General features: G+C 30.3%; 4 protein-coding genes across 8 annotated transcripts; 3 read left to right on the top strand and 1 right to left on the bottom strand.

Moving 5' to 3' along the window:
* The first annotated feature begins 1652 nt into the window (after positions 1-1652).
* LOC109802628 (Calcium-dependent lipid-binding (CaLB domain) family protein) lies at positions 1653-6662 on the top strand. Its single transcript, XM_083071510.1, has 5 exons — positions 1653-1793; positions 1936-2001; positions 2243-2381; positions 3266-3401; positions 6606-6662. The coding sequence occupies exons 1-5, from the start codon at positions 1667-1669 to the stop codon at positions 6660-6662; spliced, it is 525 nt and encodes a 174-aa protein (XP_082927636.1). The 5' UTR covers positions 1653-1666.
* Positions 6663-7527: 865 nt separating this feature from the next.
* LOC109797062 (rop guanine nucleotide exchange factor 3) lies at positions 7528-11379 on the top strand. 3 transcript variants are annotated; one of them, XM_020356976.3, is made up of 8 exons: positions 7528-7885; positions 8334-8697; positions 8899-9015; positions 9097-9251; positions 9347-9421; positions 9519-9818; positions 10523-10867; positions 11074-11379. In XM_020356976.3, exons 2-8 carry the CDS (start codon positions 8370-8372, stop codon positions 11194-11196), a joined length of 1443 nt encoding a protein of 480 aa, XP_020212565.2. In that variant the 5' UTR covers positions 7528-7885; positions 8334-8369; the 3' UTR covers positions 11197-11379. The 3 variants fall into 3 exon arrangements, with proteins under 3 accessions (XP_020212565.2, XP_029127824.2, XP_020212558.2); XM_029271991.2 differs by lacking the exon at positions 7528-7885 and adding an exon at positions 7962-8101; XM_020356969.3 differs by lacking the exon at positions 7528-7885 and adding an exon at positions 8093-8225.
* A 759-nt stretch (positions 11380-12138) lies between these two features.
* LOC109796886 (KTI12-like, chromatin associated protein) lies at positions 12139-13595 on the top strand. Of its 2 annotated transcripts, none has more exons than XM_020356741.3 (2): positions 12139-12399; positions 12498-13595. In XM_020356741.3, exon 2 carries the CDS (start codon positions 12559-12561, stop codon positions 13465-13467), a length of 909 nt encoding a protein of 302 aa, XP_020212330.1. In that variant the 5' UTR covers positions 12139-12399; positions 12498-12558; the 3' UTR covers positions 13468-13595. The 2 variants fall into 2 exon arrangements, with proteins under 2 accessions (XP_020212330.1, XP_020212322.1); XM_020356733.3 differs by having other exon boundaries at positions 12141-12365.
* Positions 13596-16678: 3083 nt separating this feature from the next.
* LOC109813349 (uncharacterized) lies at positions 16679-23039 on the bottom strand. Of its 2 annotated transcripts, XM_020377549.3 has the most exons (8): positions 22898-23039; positions 21967-22559; positions 21080-21345; positions 20667-20734; positions 18866-20519; positions 18613-18752; positions 18240-18423; positions 16679-17837 (listed from the first exon to the last, which is right to left on the bottom strand). In XM_020377549.3, the coding sequence occupies exons 3-8, from the start codon at positions 21228-21230 to the stop codon at positions 17197-17199; spliced, it is 2838 nt and encodes a 945-aa protein (XP_020233138.1). In that variant the 5' UTR covers positions 21231-21345; positions 21967-22559; positions 22898-23039; the 3' UTR covers positions 16679-17196. The 2 variants fall into 2 exon arrangements, with proteins under 2 accessions (XP_020233138.1, XP_082926327.1); XM_083070201.1 differs by lacking the exons at positions 21967-22559; positions 22898-23039 and having other exon boundaries at positions 18866-20514; positions 21080-21221.
* Between the last annotated feature and the right edge of the window lie 2557 nt (positions 23040-25596).

The raw sequence follows: 25596 nt of genomic DNA, 5'->3' as shown, positions 1-25596 counted from the left end.
TGATTTAATATTTATGTTCTTTAATTGAAAATCAAGATTTGATATCTAATTTGAGTATGAAGTCACGGCCAAAAATATTGCTTTATCTTTATAGGACCTACCCAATGAAAAGAAATTATAATAAAATATTGGAAAAAAAAACTCATCTTAAAAGGAAAAAAAAAAACTCAAAGTTTAAGAAACTAAGTCCAATACAGCAGCCCATGCAGCCCAAAGATCTCCAATTGACAGCGGATAAACTGGGAATATTAAGTTGGACATAAGAAGGTGAAATCAAATTGGAGGATTTCACTCAGGTTTCACAGTGAATTTTTTTTTCATTGATTTATATTGTAAAAATTTTCAGATATAATGTATAAAAAATTAAACTCTTGCCTAATTTGATAGATAAAGTTAACAACTCTCACTTCAAAAATTTAAAACTGACTTACTGGTATTTAAGCTTGACATCAAGAGTTTCCAAAACATAAATTCTTGAATTTAAATTATGAAAAAAAAATATCAGTTCATATTTCCAAATTTGTTGAAAGAAAATGATAAATTACCAAGTGTTGTTACCACAAGTGGTTCAACACCACTTCATAATGAAAGATCATGATTCAATCTTCAACTTGAGTATATATAATGTTATGATCGAATATTTTACTTTATTCTTATAAAGATAGATGTGATGAAAATGAATTATACTTATTTATTAAATAAAAAAAAAATGACCAACTTAATATTCACGTGACCATTAAAAAGAATACTAGTATATATTTGATTACATTTTTTTTCCTCATTTGTTTCCATCACTCTTGATTGTTTAAGAAATTGTACCAACTTGGTTATGAATGCATAAGTATCAATAAATGCAATTTCTGATGTGTTATTTCTTGCACGAAAAAACGGTTAGACTAATGTGTAGGCATGGCATGTTTACCAAGAACTAACCTATTCCTATGAGTTAGGCCTTCATAGTGACACTTCAATTTCAGACACGCAAGTGGTCAAGACTAGTCAAAACACTATGCTACATTATTATTGCTACTGCTGTCTTATTTACATTAATCCAACTTTATAGCTACAAAGTATTATATATTTCTAAACTTTTAATGCCCTATATTGTTAAAATTTATAGTTTATGAGTTGAGACTCTTTAACTCATTAAATAACTTCTTCAAAATAATATTATAATAAATTAATGAATGTCAAAATTGATAATATTTTAAATGTATTGATTTTAATGATACTAGTGAACTTATGATCAGATAAGTATTAAAAGTTTATAACAATATTATTATTATGAAATATTTACTCAAAATGTTGCTTAATGAAACTAAATTTAGTTTTTTTTAGACCAATGATTTGTTGATAAAAAAAATTGGCAATCCTATTATATTATTTGCATTAATTTATGATTAAATATGCTTATTATGCAAATGAATAATCAATAATCTCAAATAAAGGTAAGTTTCATTCAATAAATTATGAGTCACTAAAACTGAAAAGGATTAATAATAACATATATACTTGGTGTAGAAACAGGTTAAAGGAATAACCCGAAGCTATGATATGTACTAACTTCATCGTAACCTCACTTAATATGTACGTTAACTAGTGAAACTGTCTCATTCCTCTTAATTACTATAAGCATATATATAATATATAGTATATTATCTGAAATATGTTCTACGAAATTTCATCTTTAAGACCCGTAATTAATCAAAAGCAAAGATATAGACAAATGAAGACAGGAATTCTCGAAGTACTTATTGTTAATGCTAAAGGCATTAGACACACAAACCTTGTTGGTATCTTTCCTTTATTTTCACTTTAATTACCATGCCAATTAATTTCAATATATCGTTTCAATTAATAATGAATCCAAAACATTATTCTCATGTAAAAGTATTTCTTTATCGTTAATTTTATTGGAACCAACCATTAATACAGGAACACCTTCCTATTATGTGGTTATTGAGTGTGGCACTCAGACTCAGAGAAGCAAAGTTTCATCAGGTTAAGTTACATGCTTCTATCAAGAGAAATTATTAGATAGTATAGCACCTCACATTATTATGCTCTTAATATTAATTGAGTTTTTTAATTTATTATAAAGAATCAATATAACTTCATTACATGTCACGTAAAAATTGACTGAACCATAATGGTTCTGGATGTGATAATTTATCCTTTTATGAGACTTGAACTTTTCACATTGATTCTACTGATAGTGACTGAGTTTATGAATGTGATGCAGGGAAACATGAGAAACCTTGTTGGAATGAGAAATTCATATTTGAATTATCACTGTTTGATTGCAAGAATTTAGCCCATGTTAATTGTAGAATCATGGACAGAGAACTCTTCACAAATGCTGGATTTGTTGGTGAAGCCAAGTAATTCCTTTCTCTCAGTTTCCCCCTCCAACTTATTTTGATATCCTGAAATAAGCTTAGAAAGGGACCTTCAAAAAAAGTCCCGTTACCCACTTTAACAATAATATTAATATATAACTTTTTTATGCACACTTGTCTACGAATAAAGTAGTGTTTTTAGTTGCAATTCTATTTTCAAATTAAAAATCAAATTTTGGCTTTTAATTTAAAAATATAAATGTTAAATCACTTCTATTGCCACCCTTTGAAAAAATTAACGATTCTAAGATTTTAATTTTTGTATTTTGTGTTATAATTTTTGTATGCAGTTGTTAATTAATTTGAAATTATTTTAAGTATAAATTTTAAATATTTATTATAAAAGTTAATCATTTTACTATTCATGAAATCTATTATTGTTAGATAATAATAATAATAATAATAATAATAGTAATAATAATAATAATAGAGGTGACAAAATAGATTGAATCTATTTGATAAAATATAGAGTTTAAACTTTAAATTGTGAATCTAAATTAAACAAAAGTCCATTTTTAATTCAATTTGATTATAGTCGAATTCAGACTTAATCAACAAAAACCAACTGAGTTTTTTTTGTTAGGAATAACATCATTTTAAGAGATTGAGTCAATTTAAACCTTTTTAATTTGCTCTATATTATAACCCATAACTAACATTGAGATGGTATAATTTTGTCACCTCTTCACAATATAAAGTGATTTTAAAATTGTAATTCAAAATGATTGGACCAATAATTATATATATATATATATATATATATATATATATATATAATTATTGGTCAGTGTAATAATTATAAAATATAAGTTCTTTTAAAAAAAATAATTTACACATTTTTCATAATTTGTTTTCTCATAAATCAGGATTTACATAAGTGGAATAATCTCCGAAGGAAATGAGCAGGGATATATAGAAATAAAGCCATCTGCATATAATGTGGTGCTTGAAGATGGCACTTACAAAGGACAAATAAAAATTGGATTTAAATTCATTGCAAATGTAAGTTTGATATATTGTCTTGTGTGAGTGGAAATTAGTTATCTAAATGCTAATCAACGATTAGTGTTTGTTGGCAGAAAGAAAAGTACGTGATGGAAATACGAGATCAATTCATCACTGAGAAGAAAGAACCATGCCATTCAATTTATGAATGCATTTGGAGAATATCATGGTCGAAAATAATATTGTTTTTCTGTCCTAAGAAGTGTTCCAAAGACAAAAATAAGAGGAGTTAAGATTATCAATTTGATGGGTAATTAATTACAAAAGAAAATAAAAATCATGAGTACTTCTTTTTTTCCCTAAATCAAGAGGGAAAGACAAGCTTATAGTCACATCACTAATGTTTATATATCTTTATCATTGGTCACAATTAGAGCTCCCAGCAACTTTATGTTAGAATAGCGAATAAAATATAGTTTATATATATATATCATTATAAATATATATATTATTTTTAGTTTTTATAATTATATATATACAATGTTTTCATTACTATTTATAACATCCAACTTAGAATAATTATTCATTTTTTTATATAAGATCCAATTTATATTATTTCATATATTAATTATTTTTAAACTAAAATACTTTAATTAAAATATGATCTCTTAATTTGGTGAAATATAATAATTATAGACATTTTAAAAGATATATACTTTAATTACTTAGAAAAAAATAGCTATATTAATTGGGAGATAGAAGTATCATATAGTAATTGGTTAAGATATAGTAATATTAATTAAGAGAAAAAATATAAGTATAATTTTTTAAAAAAAATATAAAAATAAGATAAATTTATTGTTATAAATTATATGAACTGTTTTTTTTTATTTATAATTTTGGTGAATTAAGTATTTGAATCTTATATATAAAAACAGAAATAATAATTTACAAAAATATAAATAAACTTTAATTTACAAAAATATAATGTATAATTGATATGTGCTTATTTTTTGTAAAAGTTGAACTAGGTATTAAGAAATTTATAACAACTCATGTAACTTAATAAATTGAGATAAACCTTCTTAACATATGTGCTTGTATTTAAGAGTACATTATGTGTTAAACAAAGTTGTGAAACAAAATATTAATTATAATTTATAAATTGTATAAATCATTTATTTATTTAAAAAATTCAATCTAATAATTGAATTGATAAAAGCCCATTTATAAAATTATAAAATAAAATACGGGGTTACATTTTGTAATAATGTTTCATAGCAATAACATCATTTTAATGAGTTTAATGCAAAAGTAATAAAAAGAGTAAGGATAAGATTTGTTCCAATGCAAATGCATAAATAATAAAGAGATCAACAACCATAAGATCATTTTAATACGTGTTTAACCCAAAAGTAATAAATAGAGTAACAATAGTATTCGGTCCAATGCAAGTATGCATAAGTAATAAAAAGATTAATAACAATAGTATCTTTTGAATGCGAGTGTAACACGCAAGTAATAAAGTTATCATTATTTCAATGCAAGTTTAACGCACAAATAATAAAGAGAGTAACAATTTTAACGTAAATTCAATGCGCAAGTTATAAAATGATCAATAATGTAATAAAGAGAGTAACGATAATGTTGGTTCCGATACATAAGTAATAAAGTGCGGGTTTAACGCACAAAAGTAATAAGAAGAGTAACGTTAGTGTTTGTTTTGTTCTAATGCAAATTCGATGCATAAGTAATAAAAAGATCAATGATAATATCTTTTGAATGTGAGTATAACGCACAAGTGATAAAAAAATAATGATAACGTAAAGTTATTTTATATTGACAATTAATTATATCTTTTAATTGTGATATGTCACCTGTAAACATATTTATTTTTAACAGTGACATGACACAATTAAAAGATATAATTGGTTGTTAGTGTAAAAAAACTTTACACTAGCGGTGTATAGGTGATTAACTCGATAACTTTTGTTATAAAACAAATTCAATGCATAAGTAATAATAATAATAATAATAAAGTAAAAATATATTTTTTGTCCCTTATATTATTTATTAGTACCAATTTAGTCTCACTTTAATTAATTGAATCAATTTAGTCTCATATCTTTAAAATGTATCTTAATGTTTAATTTTTCATTTCCTTTATTTAAATACTTAACGAATTTGACATGTGTCATGCCACGTGTTATGTCATCATGACACGTGTCATACTGTCATGTCACGTGTCATGATATCTAGTCATGTGACATGACAGCATGACACATTATATCCGTTAAGTATTTAAACGGAGGAGACAAAAAATCAAATATTAAAATATATTTTAAAAATATGAAATTAAATTGATTCAATTAATTAAAGTGAAATTAAATTGAATCTAATAAATAATATAAGGGACAAAAAGTATATTTTTGCTATAAAAAAAATAACATTCAATAGTAAATAAGGTGACGATAAACCCCAAGCGTGTGGTTCAGCGGTAGGGGTTGATTCACGCTTAAGCAAGGTCAGGGGTTCGAATCCTGCCTTGTGTATGCAGCCGCGTTAAATCTTGGGGCCAACTATCCCACCCTTTGAGGTGCCTCCAACGTAGCGAGGAGATTAGTCACTGCTGTCGGCGGTGGATACTCGAGGAACGAACCTAAGGTGACGATAAGTTAAGTGCATAAATAATATAGAGACTATCACTATGATTGTTTTCAATGCAAGTTCAACACATAAACAATAAATAGTGAGACACATATTTTGATATAAGCAAGCATGACCAAATGAAAAGAATGACAGGCTATATTTTGAGAAATAGGCTGCACGTCTTTGAGCATCTTCATGACCCTAAACTAACAAATTAAGAGTTATAAATAAAATTAATTTATTATTGTTCACATGTATGTCTTTCTAACTAACCTGATTCAACTAGGCCAGCTAATCACTACTCATTTGTATTAATTTTTCCACCAACAACAAAAAAAAGAAGAAAATCTACAATTAGGATCCCACTTCTAAATTTTCTTAAAAAATTTGAATAGGTTTAATTTCTCACAAGATTAGATATTAGCAAAAATGGAGTTATTGTCTTATCAGATATAATACTTTATATTTCAGGAAATGTGCGGAATATGATGAAGGTAGTGTCACCATGTCCTTAGTTGACTGCATTATTTAAAACTAGTTGTGAAAACAAAAACAATAGTTTTTAAAATATAAGAGAATCATTGATTCATGTGTAATACTTTTATATTTCAGCGTCCCATTTCTCTTTCATATGGTTCACAACTTCACATGCGACCTTATCAATGTTGACCATAAATGATCTAAACTGTTTCCGTGAACCATAAATTTTGGTTCAAACATCATATTATATATTTAAAAGGATCCATGACCATCTTTTAGCCTTTATTATCTAAAGGAAGTGAAATATCATATGATGAAAACAAAGATAAAATTAAACATCATCCTAAAATTATACTAATTTCAGACTAAAGTAGCAGATGTTTTGTTTTTTGGGTTTTTTTTTTTCACTAAAAAAGCAAATGTTGTTATAAAACTTGTGCATTGAGTTGCTGTAAAAAAACTTATGCATTGAGTTAATTTATATTAAACTTAAATACAATTTTAGGTTCTATAAAATCAACGTGTTTTTTTTAATATATATTTATAGAGAGCTGTCTTTGGTTTTTATTTCTTGAAATATGAAACCATTGTTTTTGTTTTTACCATAATGTGACACTCATTGAAATATTTTATATTTAACTGAAAATTTAGTGATTATTTTATATGACACTTATTAATGTCTATAATACTATATTATTGTGTGACATTTCTAATTTTTTTTAATTATTAAAATTTAAAATGACTGTTGGCTACTAAAAATATTGATTTCAAATTTTAAAAAGTTAAAATTCAAAATAAAAATATTTTATGGACAATAAAATCTAAATTCTCTAGTTTTACATAAACAAAAATAATATTTTCAAATTTTAAAAGAATTAAAGACAGTTTTTTTTTTTTACAAACATAGAAATTAAACTCACCCAAAAATATTTAAACATATTTTTACATTATCTGTCATTCGGTCTAAAGTTATGGTAAAATTACAATTATTAGTATAATTGATATCTTTTCCATTTAAGCATGTCAGTTTTGTACTTACAATCACACATAGTCATCATAGTACAACACAACCACTCCAATCCAAGACTTCAATCTCATACAACTCCTTTTCCATCTATGACACACCTTGCATGTCTTGTTCTGTTCTGCTCCAACACAACATTTTAGCCATTTCTGCAACTCAGTTTTCATTCTTTAGCCACATTATTACAAAGGCCAACAACAACTTCCCTCTTTGATTTTCTCCAAAAGAAGCTTTCTTCTCTTTTTCTCTTCCCTTCTTTCTATCCTTTTTTCCTTGGCATCAATAGTATACAATGGAGGAGATAAAGGCACAAACGCTAAGGAGGGAACAGTTTCAAATGGTGTTAAGCTAGCCACTGTTCAAATTCAAAGCAAGCCAATAAAAAAAGGTAGCATAGAAAACAATGCTGGGACCGTTGCTTTTTTCATTTTGTTGTCTTTTTGTTCACAACCGTTGTCTTTGGAGTTTGAAAAATGAAAACTCCAGTTAGGATAAAGAATGCTTTGTTCACAACCCTTTTCAGTGAATTATTTCGGGTCTCAATAGCAGCAACATTCTTTGGAAGCTTTTGCTTTTTTCTTAAAAGGAAGACAAGAACATTCAAGTTTCAGCCTTTTCTTTTGATCTGTCTTTTTTGTTTTTCTTTATTTTCACGTTTTCATAGTTTCAATTTCAATAATGTAACTCTGCATTTTAAGTTGATTAGTGGATCCTTCTTTGACATCATGGTATGTGACTATGAATGGTGGTTGTGGAGAACTAGTGTACTAGTGATTACTGACTTTTGGAGCCCACAAACCCCAATTTGTGACTCAATTCCATGATTATATGTGCAGGTGTTGAGGAAATTGACCGAAGGTTGTTGAGTTTAGATGGACAATTCATCCAACTGTGATGAAAACTCTGATGTGGGGTACCAACCTTCACATTCTTCTGTGGATCAAAATGATCATTCAATCGCTGAAACTGCTGGATTCTCCCCATTCAGCGGCGATTCCTTCGCGTATTGCCGGAGTAACTCAGAGGTCTCTAACTTCTCTGAGCCTATTGATGACAATAGCTATGCCAGCGAGCCTTCACCTTCTCTATGGACACCTGTGAAACATGGAGCTAGTCAAGCTGCTCTTTCCAGGCTAGGAATGAAGCAGCACAGGCACTCATTGGATGATAAGTCTGATGACCTTGATCTCTTGGAGTTAGGTTGGTTTGCACTCGCACCTTGTGAATTTTTCCTATCTCAAAATGTGCAATTTTATAGAAACTGTTAGAGATCTCACATAAACTGATGAGATGGTCATAATAATGTATATAATTGGAGAGTGAATCTCATGTTACAAACTGGTTTTATAAGGTTAACCTAGACAGTAAGTGAAACTAACTCGATTTTGCGGGTACTTACAGAGCTTGATATGATGAGGGAAAGATTTTCAAAACTTCTATTGGGGGAAGACATGTCTGGTGGTGGGAAAGGTGTCTGCTCTGCAGTTACAATATCAAATTCAATCACCAATCTCTATGGTAATTTTATTTTTATAGTAGCATTTAGCATAGTCCAATTATATGGCTTTTGCTGAACTTATTTGGATTGGGAATTTGCAGCTACTGTTTTTGGACAAAATTTGAAGTTGGAGCCTCTGAAGCCTGAGAAGAAGGCTATGTGGAAAAGAGAAATGAATTGTCTCCTATCAGTGTGTGATTATATAGTTGAATTCGCCCCAACTGCACAATATTTAGAAGATGGTACAATTGTGGAGGTGAACTATTACTAAACACTTTTAAGTATAAGGTTAAGGGAACTTGTTTTGCATCTTATAATGTGTCTCATATGTTATCTGGTGGTGTCTCTCAGATGATGACAAGTAGACCAAGATCAGATATTTATATCAACCTCCCAGCTCTGCAGAAGCTCGACACAATGCTCATTGTAAGACAAACTTCAATTGCTTTTTTGTTTGCGAGAACTCTGTTTTCATTCAAAGATTTTGTGCCTTACATATATTTTTTATTTGCTTGTTTCACAGGAAATATTTGATAGTTTCCAGGATACTGAATTTTGGTATGCAGAGCAAGGGAGCAGCATATCAGGGAATTCAAATCGGTCACGTGCAGGCTCATTTCGAAGAATTGTTCCGAGGAAAGATGAGAAATGGTGGTTGCCCGTTCCTTGTGTCCACTCAGGGGGCCTCTCTGATAAGTCAAGGAAGCACTTGAGTGAGAAACGAGACTGCGCTAATCAAATTCATAAAGCAGCCATGGCAATAAATAGCAGTGTTCTTGCAGAGATGGATATTCCAGAATCATATATGGCAACTCTTCCCAAGGTTAGTCCTCTTATTCAATTGTTATTGTTGGGATCATACATTGATTAGTGATATGACTAAACTAATATAAATAATGAAGGATAACCTTCACCGCGTGACTAGATTTTGGGATTGAGGTTAGGCTAGAACTCAAATTGGTATCAGAACAAATCCTCATAGTTGTTATTAAACTTATTTGCTCACCTGATTTCAAGCCATTATCAAACTATTTGCATACTTCAAACGCTTGATATGTCTAATCCTCATGAGTTAGTTTTGGTATTAAGTTAGGCTTAAACTCAAATTCCAAGAGTTATTAAAGACTATTTTATTTTTCAAAGTTACAGTTTACAGTAAAGATCGGAAGAATGAGACTGCACAACTGATTTTTTTTATTATTTTTTTTTAATATTGATTGAGGGCTCTACACGTTCACTAAATTCCCATAGAGCAATATAACAAAAGCGAGTCTTGTGGAAAAAAGAATTGTATAATTTCATTTTTTTCATATATGATACTAGAACATGTAAAATTGTAAATCCAATGAAATATTCTGTTGAAATTAATCATAAGAATTAAGAGTGATAAGGTTAGCGAAGGGGAATAAGTGTTTAACATGAAAGTGAAACCAAGGTGTCATTGAGTAGTATGTTTTCACATGTTTTTGTCTAAGTGACTAATTTTATCCGGTTTATTTTTCTCTTTTCAAACATTAATTTCTTTAGAGTGGAAGAACAAGTCTGGGGGACACAATTTACCGCTACATGTATGCTGCAGACAAGTTTTCACCTGATCACCTTCTTGACTGTCTCAAAATAAGTTCTGAACATGAAGCACTTGAGCTGGCAGATAAGGTTGAGTCTTCAATGTTCACTTGGAGGCGCAAAGCTTGTCTGAGCCATTCAAAAACATCATGGAACAAAGTTAAGGATCTCATGGCTGACACAGACCGAAGTGACAAAAACTTCCTCTTAGCTGAGAGAGCCGAGACTTTGTTGTTTTGCTTGAAGCAAAGATATCCTGAACTTTCACAAACATCTTTAGACACATGCAAGATTCAATACAACCGGGTACGTTTATCGTGTTTATGCGTGTATAAATTCATATCTTATGCAGCAATCTAATTGAAAAATACCAGGAAGACATTACAGGTCATTTATACAAATGTAGAACATTTTAAGGACACCATGTTGTGGGAAATGAACAACACAGAAGACAACTAGGACATATCTAGATTGTGAACTTGTGGACTAAGAATGGTTATTATCTTCTGCAGGATGTAGGGAAAGCAATATTGGAAAGCTACTCAAGAGTATTAGAAGGCTTAGCATTCAACATTGTAGCTTGGATTGAAGATGTTCTTCATGCAGATAAAACAATGAGGAAGCAGATTGTATAGAAACCATAACTGGGTTGTACACCAGCACCCTAACACCAGTGCTGTTTGCATTAAAAGCTGTTCATTTGCATCTGTATGACAACTAGCTGTGTTACAGAAAGAGTTTTTTCACATTCGGTTGAAGGATTAAGCATAATTTATATAATCTTCTGTTCCATAAATAAAAGAAAAACTGTTATATCAGTGTAGTTGCCTGATTTTGAATCTGGTTAATTCTCTATCAGAAGTGGCAGGAGTTAATGTTATACACAAAATGATTACTTATTAGAAACAATCAATATCGACAAAGTTTATAAAATTGATGGATGCACAGCTTTAAAGAAACGTGTGCAGGAAGAAATTCTCGTAAAAGGATCTCCCAGTGCAGCAGAAATCAGATTTTTATTAGCCCAAACAATCTAAAAAACAAATACATGAGACGAATTTATTTTATATTTTATCTCCTCTCCTAGATGTTGGGAATTTGTTAATGATTTTTTTTGGGATTTCTTTTTGGCTTCACAAATCTTTTTATTTATAAAGATGTTTGGTTTACAGTGGTCATTATAATTTAGCCTTGTAAATCAATGTATTGTTCTTCTGTTAATGTTAAGTTGGGGTGTTTTCCAATCCATGAACCATCCAAACCTTGCCAACAAATGGTGCCAGTACGTGGGATTCCAAATATATTTTTTTCATTTATTTTTTTATTTTCTTTTTACTGCATAATTTTTTTCACTTAAATTTAGAATAGTGAAATTCTTCTAATACCTTCTCTTCTTTGACTAGAGTCAATAGTAATTTCTCTCAGAATTTTTAATCTAGTAAAGAGACTATAAAAATATTTAAAAATATTTAGACATTTTTAAATATTCTTTCTCCTAAAAAAAATATTGATAACATGGTGTCTTTCAAATTAAATATTTAAAAAATAGAGCTAAATAAAAAGATAGTGGTGCCAATAAAAGAGAAATAAATAAAAAAGAGATAAAAAATAATTTAACCTAATGTAATACATTCTTCCCCCTTTTCTGGCTTTCCTATTCCGCAAAGATCCTTCTACTCTCCTCACGTTTGAAGATTAGGGTTGTTGCTGTTTGCTCCCATGAACGGAACCTTCATGCGTTAGGGTGTTGTTGCAACTTGCAACTCCTTCCGGGCTTCACAAAATTGCTTCCGCAAGAATCACGGTGCGATTCTTCTCTAATTCAGACCCGATTCACGGTGCGATTCAAGCACCAAAACGATTCGTATCGTCAAATCGTTGTTTTTTTTAATTGTTTTCTGCTGCTGATTTCTTCTCTTTCATTAATATATTGCAGGTTATAGGTTGTGTCCTTGAAGAAAGATTCGAAGCCATAAAGAAAAAAAAAATTGTTTCAAATGGCGCTGGTTGTGATCTGTGGGCAGCCAAGCAGTGGGAAGTCCAAAGCTGCCATTTTTCTGGCTGAAGCTCTGAAAGAATCAGAATCAAAGCTTCAAGTGAGGATCATAGATGAAGCATGCTTTCATCTTGATCGAAACCAAAGCTACGCGAACATGCCTTCGGAGAAGAATCTAAGAGGGGTGCTCAGGTCAGAAGTGGATAGGTCCCTATCCAGAGACAGCATCATCATAGTGGATTCCTTGAACAGCATCAAGGGCTACCGGTACGAGCTATGGTGCTTGGCTCGCGCTGCCGGGATCAGATACTGTGTGCTTTACTCTGATGTTGAGGAAACCGTTTGTAGGAAGTGGAATGAGGATCGCAGGGAGAAAGGAGAAGCCTGTTATGATGATTCAATATTTGAGGATTTGGTGAGAAGGTTTGAGAAACCAGATAGGAAAAACAGGTGGGATTCTCCGTTATTTGAATTGTGGCCACACAGAGAAGGGATAGAGAAATCTTCCCCTGCCATTGTAGATGCTGTCTCGTATTTGACCAAAAAGGTGGACTCCAAAACCCGGGATGTGAAGATATTGCAGCCAACTATTGCAACTCAAACCACTCGTTTTTCTGATGCAAATTCTCTCTATGAGTTGGACAAGGCAACACAAGAGGTCACAAATGCTATAGTAGAGGCACAATCTCATGCTCTTGGTGGACCACTCAATGGAGTTTCTGTAGGGAAGGATTTGCCTACAGTCAACATTTCAAGGGCTGTTGGGCTGCCAGAGCTTCGCAGGATGAGACGAACCTTCATAAAGTTGACAGGGCAAACGAGTTTAAGTGGGCCACCTCCTCCTTCTGATTCTGAGAGTGCAAAAAGAATGTTCATTGATTACTTGAACAGGGAGCTAGGAACATCCTGAAGACAAATATGTGGTAGTCTTGCAATTCAGTTTATATATGTGCTAAAGTTTGTCATGTTTGTACCATTAGAGATCTTGAGCTGTTTTGTTTACTTAGCATTATTATTGAATAAGCTGGTTTTTTTTAATCCCCTCCAACTTAATTAATGTGTGTAGGGTATTATGAGATAACTAAGAATTAGGTGAGAAATAGAATGGGAGAAATAAGGTGAATAGAAATAGGTCAAAATTAGAATAGAATAGGAATGTTTAATTTAGGAGAAAAAGAATTAGGAAAGAGAAAAATAGAAGAAAATAAAAGATATTTAAAATTAATTTTAAATTAAATAATTGATTCATTTTATGATTTAATGGATTGAAATTTGGATTAAATCGATTAAGTGGAAACTTTAATTGATTAAATCCATCAAATCAACGTTTTCCAGCGAAGGAGGTAGTTTGTAATTGATTATTAATTATCTTTAATCAGTTAAAATGGTATTATGTGTTACTGTGGTTTTCCACACCAGAAATTCAGACATTGAATCTGTCACCCTAAACTGCAGGAACAGTTATAGTGCTACCTTCTACTGGTGACATTTTTTTTTTTTATGAGTTAATCATTTGTATACTATTAATGTAAAGTTTTTTATATTGATAACCAATCAAATCTTTTAAATTATTTTATTTTATTTAATAAGCAATTGACATGATTGGTTACCGTGTAAGTATACTGGTGATTAACTCTTTCTTTATAGCAATAATTCATAATAAATTTTCTGTTGGTACTAATTTCTTAAACAGCAAGTGCCCGAGGCTTCTTTAACAGTTGGTACTAAATTTTCTGTTCGTACTAATAGCGTGTTTGAATTCGCACATCTCGCTGAATTTGACGCGAAAGTAACATATAAAAGCTTCTAATTTTTACGTTTTGGACGCACGTTAACTTCAATAAACGTGAATCCAAACACGCTATAAGAGTGTGTTGGAATTCAGTTTCAACTGAAACACGTACACTTAAATTATAATACCATGATCCCACTCAGTATCAGCTGGCGTACATATGCCAAGGGGTAAAAGATGCCAGCAGGTATGAGTTCCACAGTATAAATAGATGTAGAGGACCCGGGCTTTCAAATATAACCGAAGAACCTTTACTCTTTGAGCTAGATTTCAATTTGGATACATTACCGACATGAGTCCAATTATCCCTTTCAATTTTTGTTTTATTATCTAAATGAACAGCTTGAAGCATATATAGCTTGAAAATATCCATGCGGAAATCATGCAAGTTTTATTCAGTGGAGGACTCCTCAAGAATTTTTTTTTTTTAAACAATTCTATCCTCATTGGTATTTTTGCATAAGTAGGGAAATAGCCTAATAGACTATCCTCACCTAACGAATATCCAAATATACATTATTGACCCTTTAGATTAAGATGGACAACTTAATTATTCTCTTATATCAATTAAAATAACTATATTTTATTTTAAGTAGTGATATATGTATAATAATTCATACAATTATAAACTATTAATACATTTTTTGTGTGTTTATCTCTATTCACTTCATTTATTCTCTTTTTTATCTTTTAGTTGTAAAATATGTTACACGAATATTATTTTCATTTTCTTTTTTATTTTTATAAGTATTTTTCTTTTGAAAATAATCATGTTTGAAATATCTCTGTACACTAAATATGAATATTTCTCTTAATAGAAATTTTCAACCTTGGGTACCAAATTGTGTGAAATTAGTCCATTTCATTATACCCAACTTCTTTCGATAAATTGACAACATTACGAAGCATTAAATATTACTTCATAACTCATAATATGATTATAAAGAAATGACATTTCATGCGCAAGTATTAAAATTTGAAAAGAAAAAAAAAAAAAAAAGAAGAATGAAAATGTGATATACTCGTTATTACCAATCAAACTAGTAATTATAAGGAGTAAACATTTAATCTAGTCTCCTAAAAAATGATTGAGGAGACCGATAGGTGTTTTGAAAATTTTTTGTAACATTTGGATCCCCAAATTTTTACTATTTTGTGAAAGTTAGTTCTTCCATTATATTTAGTTATCAACTTTATTAGTTTCTTGATTTGTCAACAGTTAAATCCGATACGTTTTCTTTTTTGCATTTGGTTGTTCTCTTTTCTAATCACTTAATATTGATTATAATGTAAGGTTTTGATACTTTTCATTCACCAAAATACACTTTGTCATGTTTAAATTTGGTCATGATGCTTTGATTAAAATGGAAGATTGTTATTGAGTTTCATAGAGTTTTTGTAATTGTTGAATTTTTCTATCTTAATCATCCTTAATTTCTTTGTTTGTCCTAACTGCAAGTTTAGGATTGTAAATTCTAAATTATTGAATTTGGAATTTAGTAAAATGAGTGGTTGTTATAAAGGATCTCAAGTAAGAATGTAACAAACTAACAATCAAATGTGTATTTTTGTTATATTTAATGAATCGCAAAACTCCTTTAATAGAAGTGGAGAAAAACTTAATAGTAATGGTTCTCTCCGTTATTGTGAACTCTGTTGAGGGTTTCACGAACAACCAAAAGGCTAGAAAATTATTTTTTTCATTTGTCTTTTGCCAAGGATATGATAGTTATGTTATTGATGTTTAGGTTTTTTTTTTAGTTTTCTTTATTTTTAATGGTTTGACATTTAGGATTTTTTTTTCATTGGTCTCGCTCAGATCAATTTTGCAAGTGAAATAGAATATGAAAATGAGAAAGTGGGAAAAAATAAATCATTCAAATGTCACTTTAATTATTTTAAAATTAAATTAACAATTAAACCTTACTTTGTCAATTGTCTAAATCTACTTATTTGTAACGATTTCATGTCAATTGGGAGAAAGAATATGTGTCAACAATTGACACTTAACTGTTAACCGTTCAAGCAACTAATAAAGTTAATAAACAAGTATAATAAAAGAACTAACTTGTATAATGAAATTAAAATTTAGATACTCAAATACCACAAAAAATCTTTCAGGGATCTATCAACCATCTCTACTATCTTTTAGAGACAAAATTGGATGTATACTCTAATTAAAAGTTTTAAAAACCAACCATGCAATGAAAATTTGTTCACATTTTCTTTAGTTTCAAATAAAGCAATTTGCATTTTCTTATGGCCCTAATGTCACGGTTTCATATTTCTTCTTCCCTTGTAAACTTCAATAAGCTTAGTTCACACTACATTATCTCCAAACTTGTACATTCAAATATAGATTAACCAAAAAAGAAAGACTAATTTACAAAGAAGTAATGATGATGATGATATTAAAAACACCAGCTAATATGATCAGCATATCAAACTTTACAAATCTAGAACTAAATACCGTTGGCCCTTACCGGGTGAAGTGAAGCACACACAGAATAAAACTGTTAACTTTTGTCGTTGTAAACAAGACAAGCATCGTTTGTACTTTAGCAAGAAGCAGTTGCAACTGGCTTCTTATTTACTTATAGTGACTTGTGGTCCCTTATCTAAGTATCCTCACTCACCATGAACTATAAAGCCTAAACACCATAATTAATCTCCTTCAGGCCATGAAATTATTTAACACTGGAGAAGTCAGACATGACCAAAGAGAAATGTTATGCTACCAAATATGCTTTAAAAAAGCCTACAATTCCCCAGTATTCTTTGCCTCCCTTCCACATCTCATAAAGGAATTTGAGATGTGACCATGAACAAAAAGTAGTGAGTTGTCTTTTACACATTTTTGCTGTTTTCATTGTCCCTGTATTCAATTTGAAGATGAGAACATTCACTTTCTGGACTTTTGCTTACACAGCTTAGTATTGCATCTTCCATCAGATCTTCAAGAATGGCTTCCCCTATTTCAGAACCAATTGTTTCAGCTTCATGTCTAAGGTCCATCCATGCCCCATTTTTATCCATGTCTTTCTTGACAATTTTGTCCAAGGTACGTGGCGGGGGCAAGGGAAGGAAATCCCAGCACACTCCTTCCCAGACCTTGACAATGACCTTCTTCATATTCGGAGTAGGCCTTATGCCAGGACTTGCAAATGACACGCAAGGTGAGACGCCAAAGTAATTTTGACAAACCCCCGTGAGAACTTCATTGATGCAGTCATATATGAGCTTCTGATCATGGCAAGGCTGGTTTGGTAAGAACTCTACCTGATCAAACAAGGAAGGATCTAGTATCTTGTCTGAGGAAAGGCATTTCATCAACAATTGATCTATAGTCAATCCAGAGGCTTGCAGCGCTGCTTTGATGTAATCATATATCAATTCATTTTCTTGAAGACAATGTTTTTCTCTGTTGATTTGATTCAAAGGTGCAGAATATTGTTCTTCGAATTGCAGTGGACGTGCTGGTACTTCAACTGAAAATCATGAATGAATGTGATGCCTGATTAAAATTAATATGGCTAACAAAAGGTATGTTACATTGCTATATATTATGCTGATTGGTCCCTCAATATAATTCTAAAATTTTACTATCTCCAAGGACAAGAAAGGACAAAAATATGAAACTGAACTACTAAGTTGAAAACTATCAATTTCTAGAACAATTTCAGGATAAATATGGTTTAGATTTTAGAGCTCCCCAGTAAACAGCATGCTGCACTCTATTTCTATTTCTGTGTTTAGTAAACAGTTAGAGACAGCAGATAGAACCACTGGAAACTAGTTTTTAAATATAGCTTTTAGAAAGAGAGTTTAACTGTTTAAGAAAACTATCATATATGATAGACTTTTCATGGTTTTAGTGCAGGGCAGCTTACCAGGTTGAAATCTGGAGTAGTCAGGGTTGACATCATCCTCTAAGAATGGTGTGTCAAGAACAGATACGGGACTTGGTCGCCCAGACACCTCTGTAGCACTTTCTAGCTCTTCAATTTTCTTAGTGGTGGAAGAATGAGAGGGGGATGACAGTGGAGATGTTGGCTTGCTTTCTTCTTTTACAGCCTGTAGAAAGAACAAATGATAGTTCAGAACTAGATAAAGGGTCACTCCACCAAAGAAAAAAGCCATAGAACTACACCGCTATACAAAACCAGTCCTCATTTTGACAACATATGTCTGTAACAATAATCAATTTATTCAAAATCACTTATTTGTGTAAAATTATAATTATAATACAGAAAGAAATACTACCTGCTTTGAACATTGAGAACATTTTTCACAATCAGAAATGTCTGAGACATCATAGTTTTGGTCCTCCTTTCCTGCACTGACACCAACTGGTTCTGAGGTAGATTCTAAGACATTCACCTCTTTTGCAGATTCTATATCATCTGCACAGAAATCACGAAACAAGAAAAGGATAAGCAACATAATAAATAAAAAAACATACACCAAAGTTTATCATAGAATCAATCATTTAAATCATATATTTTGGACATGATACCTTCGGTAACTATCTCATCGCCAATAGGACAAATATTTTCTGCTTTATCAACATTGTCAGAGAAATTGGTGTCTGATTTAATTTCTTGTACTTTATTATTAGAGCTTTCATCACAAATGCTTGAATGCTTCTCTGAATGGTCCATTTCCTGATCCAAATCACCAACAAAAGTTCCTTGTTTGGAAGACACGTTATCCTTATCATCTTCCCAAATTTTATCTGAACTGGAAAATCTTTTTTGTGCTGTCACAAAATGATGCTCCCAATCCCTTCCAGGGCTGCCAAGGGGAGAAAAGCTATACTCAGGAAGAGATAGTATTTTCCCAAGGGTTCTGGAAATCTGCCTACTTGACAAGTCTATTTTCTCATCTCCATTACCTACAATCTCACAAAGATGTTTCTTAGCCTCAATATACAAGTTAGAAATCCTTTGTTTTGGATAAGTACCATTTTCGTGTTCCACAATCAATTCAGAATCTTTAGTTGTACCAGTCTTGTCTCCTTTCATAACACCAGTGGTAGGTCTTGCAATTTTTTCAATGAAGAAGTGATCTTTGTTGGGAGATCTCATTCCAACATTGTCTTTACCAATGGCTTTGCTGCTAGGCCTATTATTTTGACATTCAGCAGCAGGGTGTCTCTTTGAGATCCCTTCAGGGTTTCCATGTCTCTCCCTTCCCATAGCATGCTTTAATTTATTTTTTATCTCTGTAAGGGAAAAATGTGAACTAACTCTCACAGAAGGGCCATTGTATCTGACAGCATCATGAGAATCTTGGGATGAGCTTAGGTTGTTTCCAGTTTCTGAATTTTGCAAGCTCATCTGCCCAGGCTTCAGAATAACAATTCTACTTGACAAATTAGTATCCCCATCTTCATTTTCTGAACCTTTTGACTGAGACTTGATCTTTTTTCTGAAAAAGTTATGCTTCTTGTGGCTGACAGTCTCCCTATTATGTTCCATGTTGCCATGATCTTTTTCAGAGAAGATGGAACCAGTGACACAACCATAATCATTTTCATTTGTTCCCTGGGAATTCCTAAACTCTTGAACACATTTCAATAAAAGAGAATTTGGGTGTTGTAGAAGTGAAAGAAACAATTCCTTATCTGAACTTATAAGTTGGATAGCTTCGATAAGTTGATGGGAGCAAAGGAATTTTCTGGCTTCGGCTGGATCTTTGCCATTTATTATCATCTGATTCACAAATTCACGAATTGCAACTCTTGAACTTTCAGAAATAGCTTGCTTCTGGTTTGATTGTGCACCAACTTCTTCTCCATCATTGCCATGCATCATGGAACAAGCATCTCTTAGATGACAAAACTCTTCAATCATTTTATCCAGATCAAGATTATCTTTAGATTGCTTCCTCGAGTGCTGATTATGTGTGACTTCAGATTTCAAGGTTGCATCCAAATTTAAATCTTTGGTATCCTTATCACAGTTTTTCTTGTAAGATTTCTTTTTTCTTTTGGAATCTAACTTCAAAAGGACTTCACGCCTTAATGTAGATTCCTTTGATTCCATTTGAGCACTATATGTATCCTTCATGGCATTCTGGTCAATGAACATCTCTTCTTCGATGAGTTTCTTCACACTAGGCTTATTAGCAGCAGTTCCAACTGTGTGTCTTCTACTCTCTCCACTGTCCTGAAGCATTCATGATACAGTAATATCAATAAATGCACAGGGCATCCTCCTAGCAGATAACCAAAATTTTCTAACGCCCTAGAATCTTGTAAACTTTTGAAGTTTCAAATTCAAGAGTGATATAAGAATATGGATGGACAGACTTACAGAACTTCCTTGACAAACTTCATCCAAATTGCTCAACATCTCAAACTTGTTCTTAGAATGTGCAACACCTGTGTTAAAAAAATATGGAATTCAATAATTGATATTAAATTTTCTGTGAAACCAGCGTAGTTGTACCACAAGTTATTCCATAATCATTATACACATAAGACAGGAAAAGCTTTTTTCTTGATGACTACGAAAGGTTTCAACCTGAAACCATTACAGAAAATTGCTTGGCATGCAAACATTGGTCCCTGCACAATTACTCTGTATTCATTATAAACTTACTTTGTTATTTATTTAGCATATACAAAGTTTTTAGCGGATATATCATATCATATATGATATATAGATTTGCACATGATCATGATTATCAATTTTGTACCACTCTAGATGTTAGACACAGTTCTTACCAACAGCATGCTTGCTGCTTCGCCTCTTATCTGCAATCATCTTCCTAGTGGAGTGACCGTTGCGAAAATCAAACATACTAATAAAACCCCACATGCAGCCTGATTTATCTTTCTCATACCGCACAGAGCGTCTTTGGGACTTCTTTGCCATGATGATTGGGCACAGTTAACTTCCTTCTCTTTTCCTTTATCTAAGGGTGCTGAGATAGTCTTGGCCTTACTTTGTCATAGTCATGAAAAAAAATTCATAGGCAAGATTGTGCAACCTGACAGATGGACAAAGTAAATAGATGCAGTTAAAAATCAACAAAACACCTTTCATCACTTCCTCTAATGCCTCCAAAACCACATAGTTCATGCATACAACACCTTATCAATGGGATAAATTATGAATTATATATATGCACATCTAACTGATCTCTTTATGCCAACACATTTTGTTAAATCAACTCATGCATGCTAGTGGTTGTAAGGTTTGCTTTGGACATGGGAGATCAACCTGTTACTCTTAGAATAGATAATGTTTGGCCAACAGAAATCACACTTTGTGAGCTCAAATTAATTTTTGATTGTCAATTTTAGGATACTGTATAAACTATGTTCACAGAAAAAAATAAAAATAAATAACAGTAAGACTGTCCATGGAAAAAAAAAATCAACAAATCAACTCATGTTAATGTAGAGAACCTAGTTACATACCGAGAGGAATTAAAGTTAGCCACAGGGTGATCATCAAAATTATCAATTCCTTGGGGCACAAAAGAAAAAACTGAACAGTCGTAGAAAAATAATTAGGAAATATAAGAGACGAACAATTTGGTAGGTTATGCAACTAAAGTGGTTATCAATCTAATCACATGAAAAAGGAGTTTGTTTCAAACAACTACCTCATATGCTGAGCCTTGTTGACTCAATATGGTGAAGGAACAAAATACGAAGATGAAGCCTGAAGAGTCCACTCAGGAAGCATTTAGGAATTCCTGTTTCAGTCCCCCAAGTTCCCAATTGAGTGAAGCTCACGAAGTTTTAGCTTCCTTTGGAGGGAAAGGTATCAATGCGTTGTTCCCAAATGCCTTAACTATCTGAACTGTGAATTTCCAGAGAGAATGCTTAAAATCACAGTTATCTACTCTTGCCAGAAAGAAAAGGCCAACTGAGATAACAATAAGGCCTCGCTTTTACAATTTACAACGAGTCAAAGAATCACACACAGCTCATTGATTCTCCCTTCTTCCAATGAAAAACATAGTCAATGATCAAACGTGATGAAAAAGTTTGATAAGACAGAAAGAAAATATATCCTTAAACACTCTCAAATCCAAATTCCACATTCAACAATTCAAGCAACAAGCAAGACTCGTTACTTCTGCACAACTGAATCCATGCCTGCAATAAATGGCGCATTTATCTCCTCCAACAATTCTGCTACACAAATTAAACTTGCAGAGCATCCAAATTCCATTAAATTCTTCTTACCCACCTGCTACATAAAACACCTACACATAATTCTCTCTATAAATTTACACCATAAAAACCAAAAAGAATTAAAATTCAACTCAATTCCACCACCAACTCATTCCCTCAATTGGTCATCAAAGATTACATTCTTTGAGCAAATTTTCCCACCAAAAAAATCAAGACTTTTTCTCATGGGCATCTCTAAGACAAGGAAAAAGATAAGAAAATGCTAATCTAGAACCGACCCAGGATTTGTTGAGGCATTGAATACATGGAAAAAGTGAAAGAAAGAAAGAAGGAGAGAGAATTGGTGGTGAAGGTTGGGATTGTGGGAAGAAAAATGAAAGTTGAGAGGCTTACACTTTACAATGTTGTTGGGCGACACGAAGAATAGTCATAGTACATGACAGTTGAGGATAGCTAGATAGAGGGACCCACACCACAGATTTTGTTGTATGAAACAAAAACTTTGAGGATGTGTTGTATTTGTGTCTATGTTTTTTCCTTTGAGACTAAGAAATTTCAGTTAACTGAATTATTATCTAATTTCAGTATTTCAAAGATGGAACAGAACAGCATCATGGAAGTAACCACCAAAATGCAAAGAGAGAAAGAGGATTGACGTGTACGCCACTTTTGAACAGGATTCGTGAGCTTTTTAGGCGTTACCAAACTTTGGTTAATAAAAGATACATATAATCATATCATATCATGTGTTTATAAATATATATAGGGAGGAATCCAGAAAATTTATTAAATGGGATAATAAAATATTTTATATTATTTTTATTGAAAAATATAATAATTTTTTGGAAAATATATTTTTATGGTAAAAAATTTTAAATATCTTTTTTTATAGATTATAATTATCTTTATAAATAAAGTAATAAACTTTTTTTCTCTTTTTTCTGATATTATATTTAAATGTTATTTTATAATTTTTTTTAATTTATTTAATATTAGAGGAATAAAATGGTAAAAGTTAATAGGATAAAAATAATAAAATTATTAATTTATTTTTTTAGTGTCTTCTAAATTTCTACCTTTATTTAAAATAAAAATATTTTATGAGTGCAATGTCTATTTTTTTATAAGAGTAATTTTTTTTATTAAATATGTTTAAGTTAAAAAAATTTGTATGACAATTACTCTCATTCCTCTTAATATAAATCCTCTCCTACCAATACACAATATATATATACAAGATCAAAAGGTTAAAAATTAAAATAAAAAATTGAAAAACAAATTACATTAGTAAACTAAATTATGACATCTTTAATGAGTAAAGAAGTAATAAATTTTTTAGTCAAAAAATATAATATATTATAATAATAAAAAATGAGGAGGGATCTACTTATTTTAAGAGTAAGTTTTGATAGACTTACTCCACTTAATCACTTATATTTTACATTAAGTTTCAATGATCTAATCATTCCACTAAAGTCCTTAATGTATAGATCAAATTTATAATTTTTTTAAGAAAATTAAAAATTATTTGATATTTTATTTTATTAATTTAAATTGACGGATAATCATAAAAAAAATATTCTATATATTAATTTGAATGTATCTAACGAAATATCATATCATTTTCAATTTTTTAAAAAATTTATAAGCTTAATTTATATATTAAGAGCTTTTAGTTTAACAATTGAATTTTTAAAAAATTTGTGGTAGAACATTAGTTATTGAGTGAAGTAAGTTTATCAAGACTTACTAATAGAATAAGTAAATCCCTTTTCATAAAAAATTAAGATAATTTTATTACAAAATGAAAGTAGTTAAACAATAAAATAAAATATTAATATATTTTATTATATTAAATATAATAGAATAATTAAAATATAATTAATAATATATATCTTTTAAAATAATATTTTATATAAAAAAGAGAAATGGTAGAATTTTAGTAGGAATGGATCCGTCTCTGTATATATGATTTGTATATTGATTTGTGCGATACTAAATTGATCATTTTAAATGAAGATATTGAATTCCAATCTTATGCTAAAATAATATTGTTGGAAGGGAGAGAACCACTATATGAAATAAGACAAATTTTTGAAAGATTATTAATTGATTTTGTCAATGAATATTTTGATTTTTACATTATATTTTAACAATTTAAATGTTAAATTAATTTTTTTAATGAATTGATAAGTTTATAAATTTTAAAAAAAAAAATTATATGATATTTTATTATGTAAATTTATATCAACTTAGTGGACTTGAATTTGAATATACAAATAAAATTTTGAATTTGAATTTTTATGATGTTATCATAATTTTTTTATATTCATAAAATAAATTAACATTCATATATTATCATACTTTATCAATTAATTAAAATATATTGTTAGATATAAATTTTAAAATAATTAATATAAAAGATAATCAATTTGCTACATGATAATTTGTAGTCAAATTTGATGCATAATTTTAATGATGTTTTCTTGTTTATTTAATTGAAGATGAAAATACAAAGTAAATAAATAAAAAAAGTTTGACTTCTAAAAATTAAAAACAAAAACCCTTTATTTTATTTTATTTTCATTGATTTAAATATATGCTTTCTACTTTCCTTTATCTTTATTCTACCTAACCAAAATGTTGAGTAGGCATTCACATTTATGATCATTTGCAGTGAAATCTTTCTTTATTTACTCTTTTGAATAAAAATAATAGATAAACCAAGATTTTAATATTATTGATTGAGTTCCTGAAAAAAATAAATAGGACTAAATAAAATTTGTAAATTTTAATTTTAATTTTTATAAAAATTTCTTTTATTTTATATCTTTTAAAATTTATAAATATTAATCTTAGTCTCTATATATCTTAATTACTTATTTAACTATTAAAAGGATAAGTGACTATTTTATGGATTACTTATAATTATTAGTAATATCATATTTGTATGCCACATTTGTAATAATTGTAAGATTTTTAAATTAAATATTAGTTATTTATCTTAAAATTATCATTAGAAAACAAAAATAATAAATTTAGATTTTAAAGGGATAAAAATCAAATAAAAATATTTTATAAGAATTAAAATA

This window comes from Cajanus cajan, chromosome 3 (assembly GCF_000230855.2).
Source record: "Cajanus cajan strain Asha chromosome 3, NIPB_CcT2T_4, whole genome shotgun sequence".
Classification (NCBI taxonomy): domain Eukaryota; kingdom Viridiplantae; phylum Streptophyta; class Magnoliopsida; order Fabales; family Fabaceae; genus Cajanus; species Cajanus cajan.
This window is presented reverse-complemented; position numbering and strand designations above follow the sequence as displayed.

Bases quoted from the DNA above. Each gene is read 5' to 3' on its own strand.
- LOC109802628 (XM_083071510.1), top strand. From the start codon at position 1,667: ATGTTCTACGAAATTTCATCTTTAAGACCCGTAATTAATCAAAAGCAA. The intron at 1,794-1,935 runs GTATCTTTCCTT...CCATTAATACAG, and splicing joins TAGACACACAAACCTTGTTG to GAACACCTTCCTATTATGTG. The intron at 2,382-3,265 runs GTAATTCCTTTC...CTCATAAATCAG, and splicing joins GGATTTGTTGGTGAAGCCAA to GATTTACATAAGTGGAATAA.
- LOC109797062 (XM_020356976.3), top strand. From the start codon at position 8,370: ATGGACAATTCATCCAACTGTGATGAAAACTCTGATGTGGGGTACCAA. The intron at 9,252-9,346 runs GTGAACTATTAC...GGTGTCTCTCAG, and splicing joins AAGATGGTACAATTGTGGAG to ATGATGACAAGTAGACCAAG. The intron at 9,422-9,518 runs GTAAGACAAACT...CTTGTTTCACAG, and splicing joins AGCTCGACACAATGCTCATT to GAAATATTTGATAGTTTCCA.
- LOC109796886 (XM_020356741.3), top strand. From the start codon at position 12,559: ATGGCGCTGGTTGTGATCTGTGGGCAGCCAAGCAGTGGGAAGTCCAAA.
- LOC109813349 (XM_020377549.3), bottom strand. From the start codon at position 21,230: ATGGCAAAGAAGTCCCAAAGACGCTCTGTGCGGTATGAGAAAGATAAA. The intron at 20,735-21,079 runs GTAAGAACTGTG...TTTTTAACACAG, and splicing joins AAGCAGCAAGCATGCTGTTG to GTGTTGCACATTCTAAGAAC. The intron at 18,424-18,612 runs GTAGTATTTCTT...TTCTTTCTACAG, and splicing joins GTTCTCAATGTTCAAAGCAG to GCTGTAAAAGAAGAAAGCAA.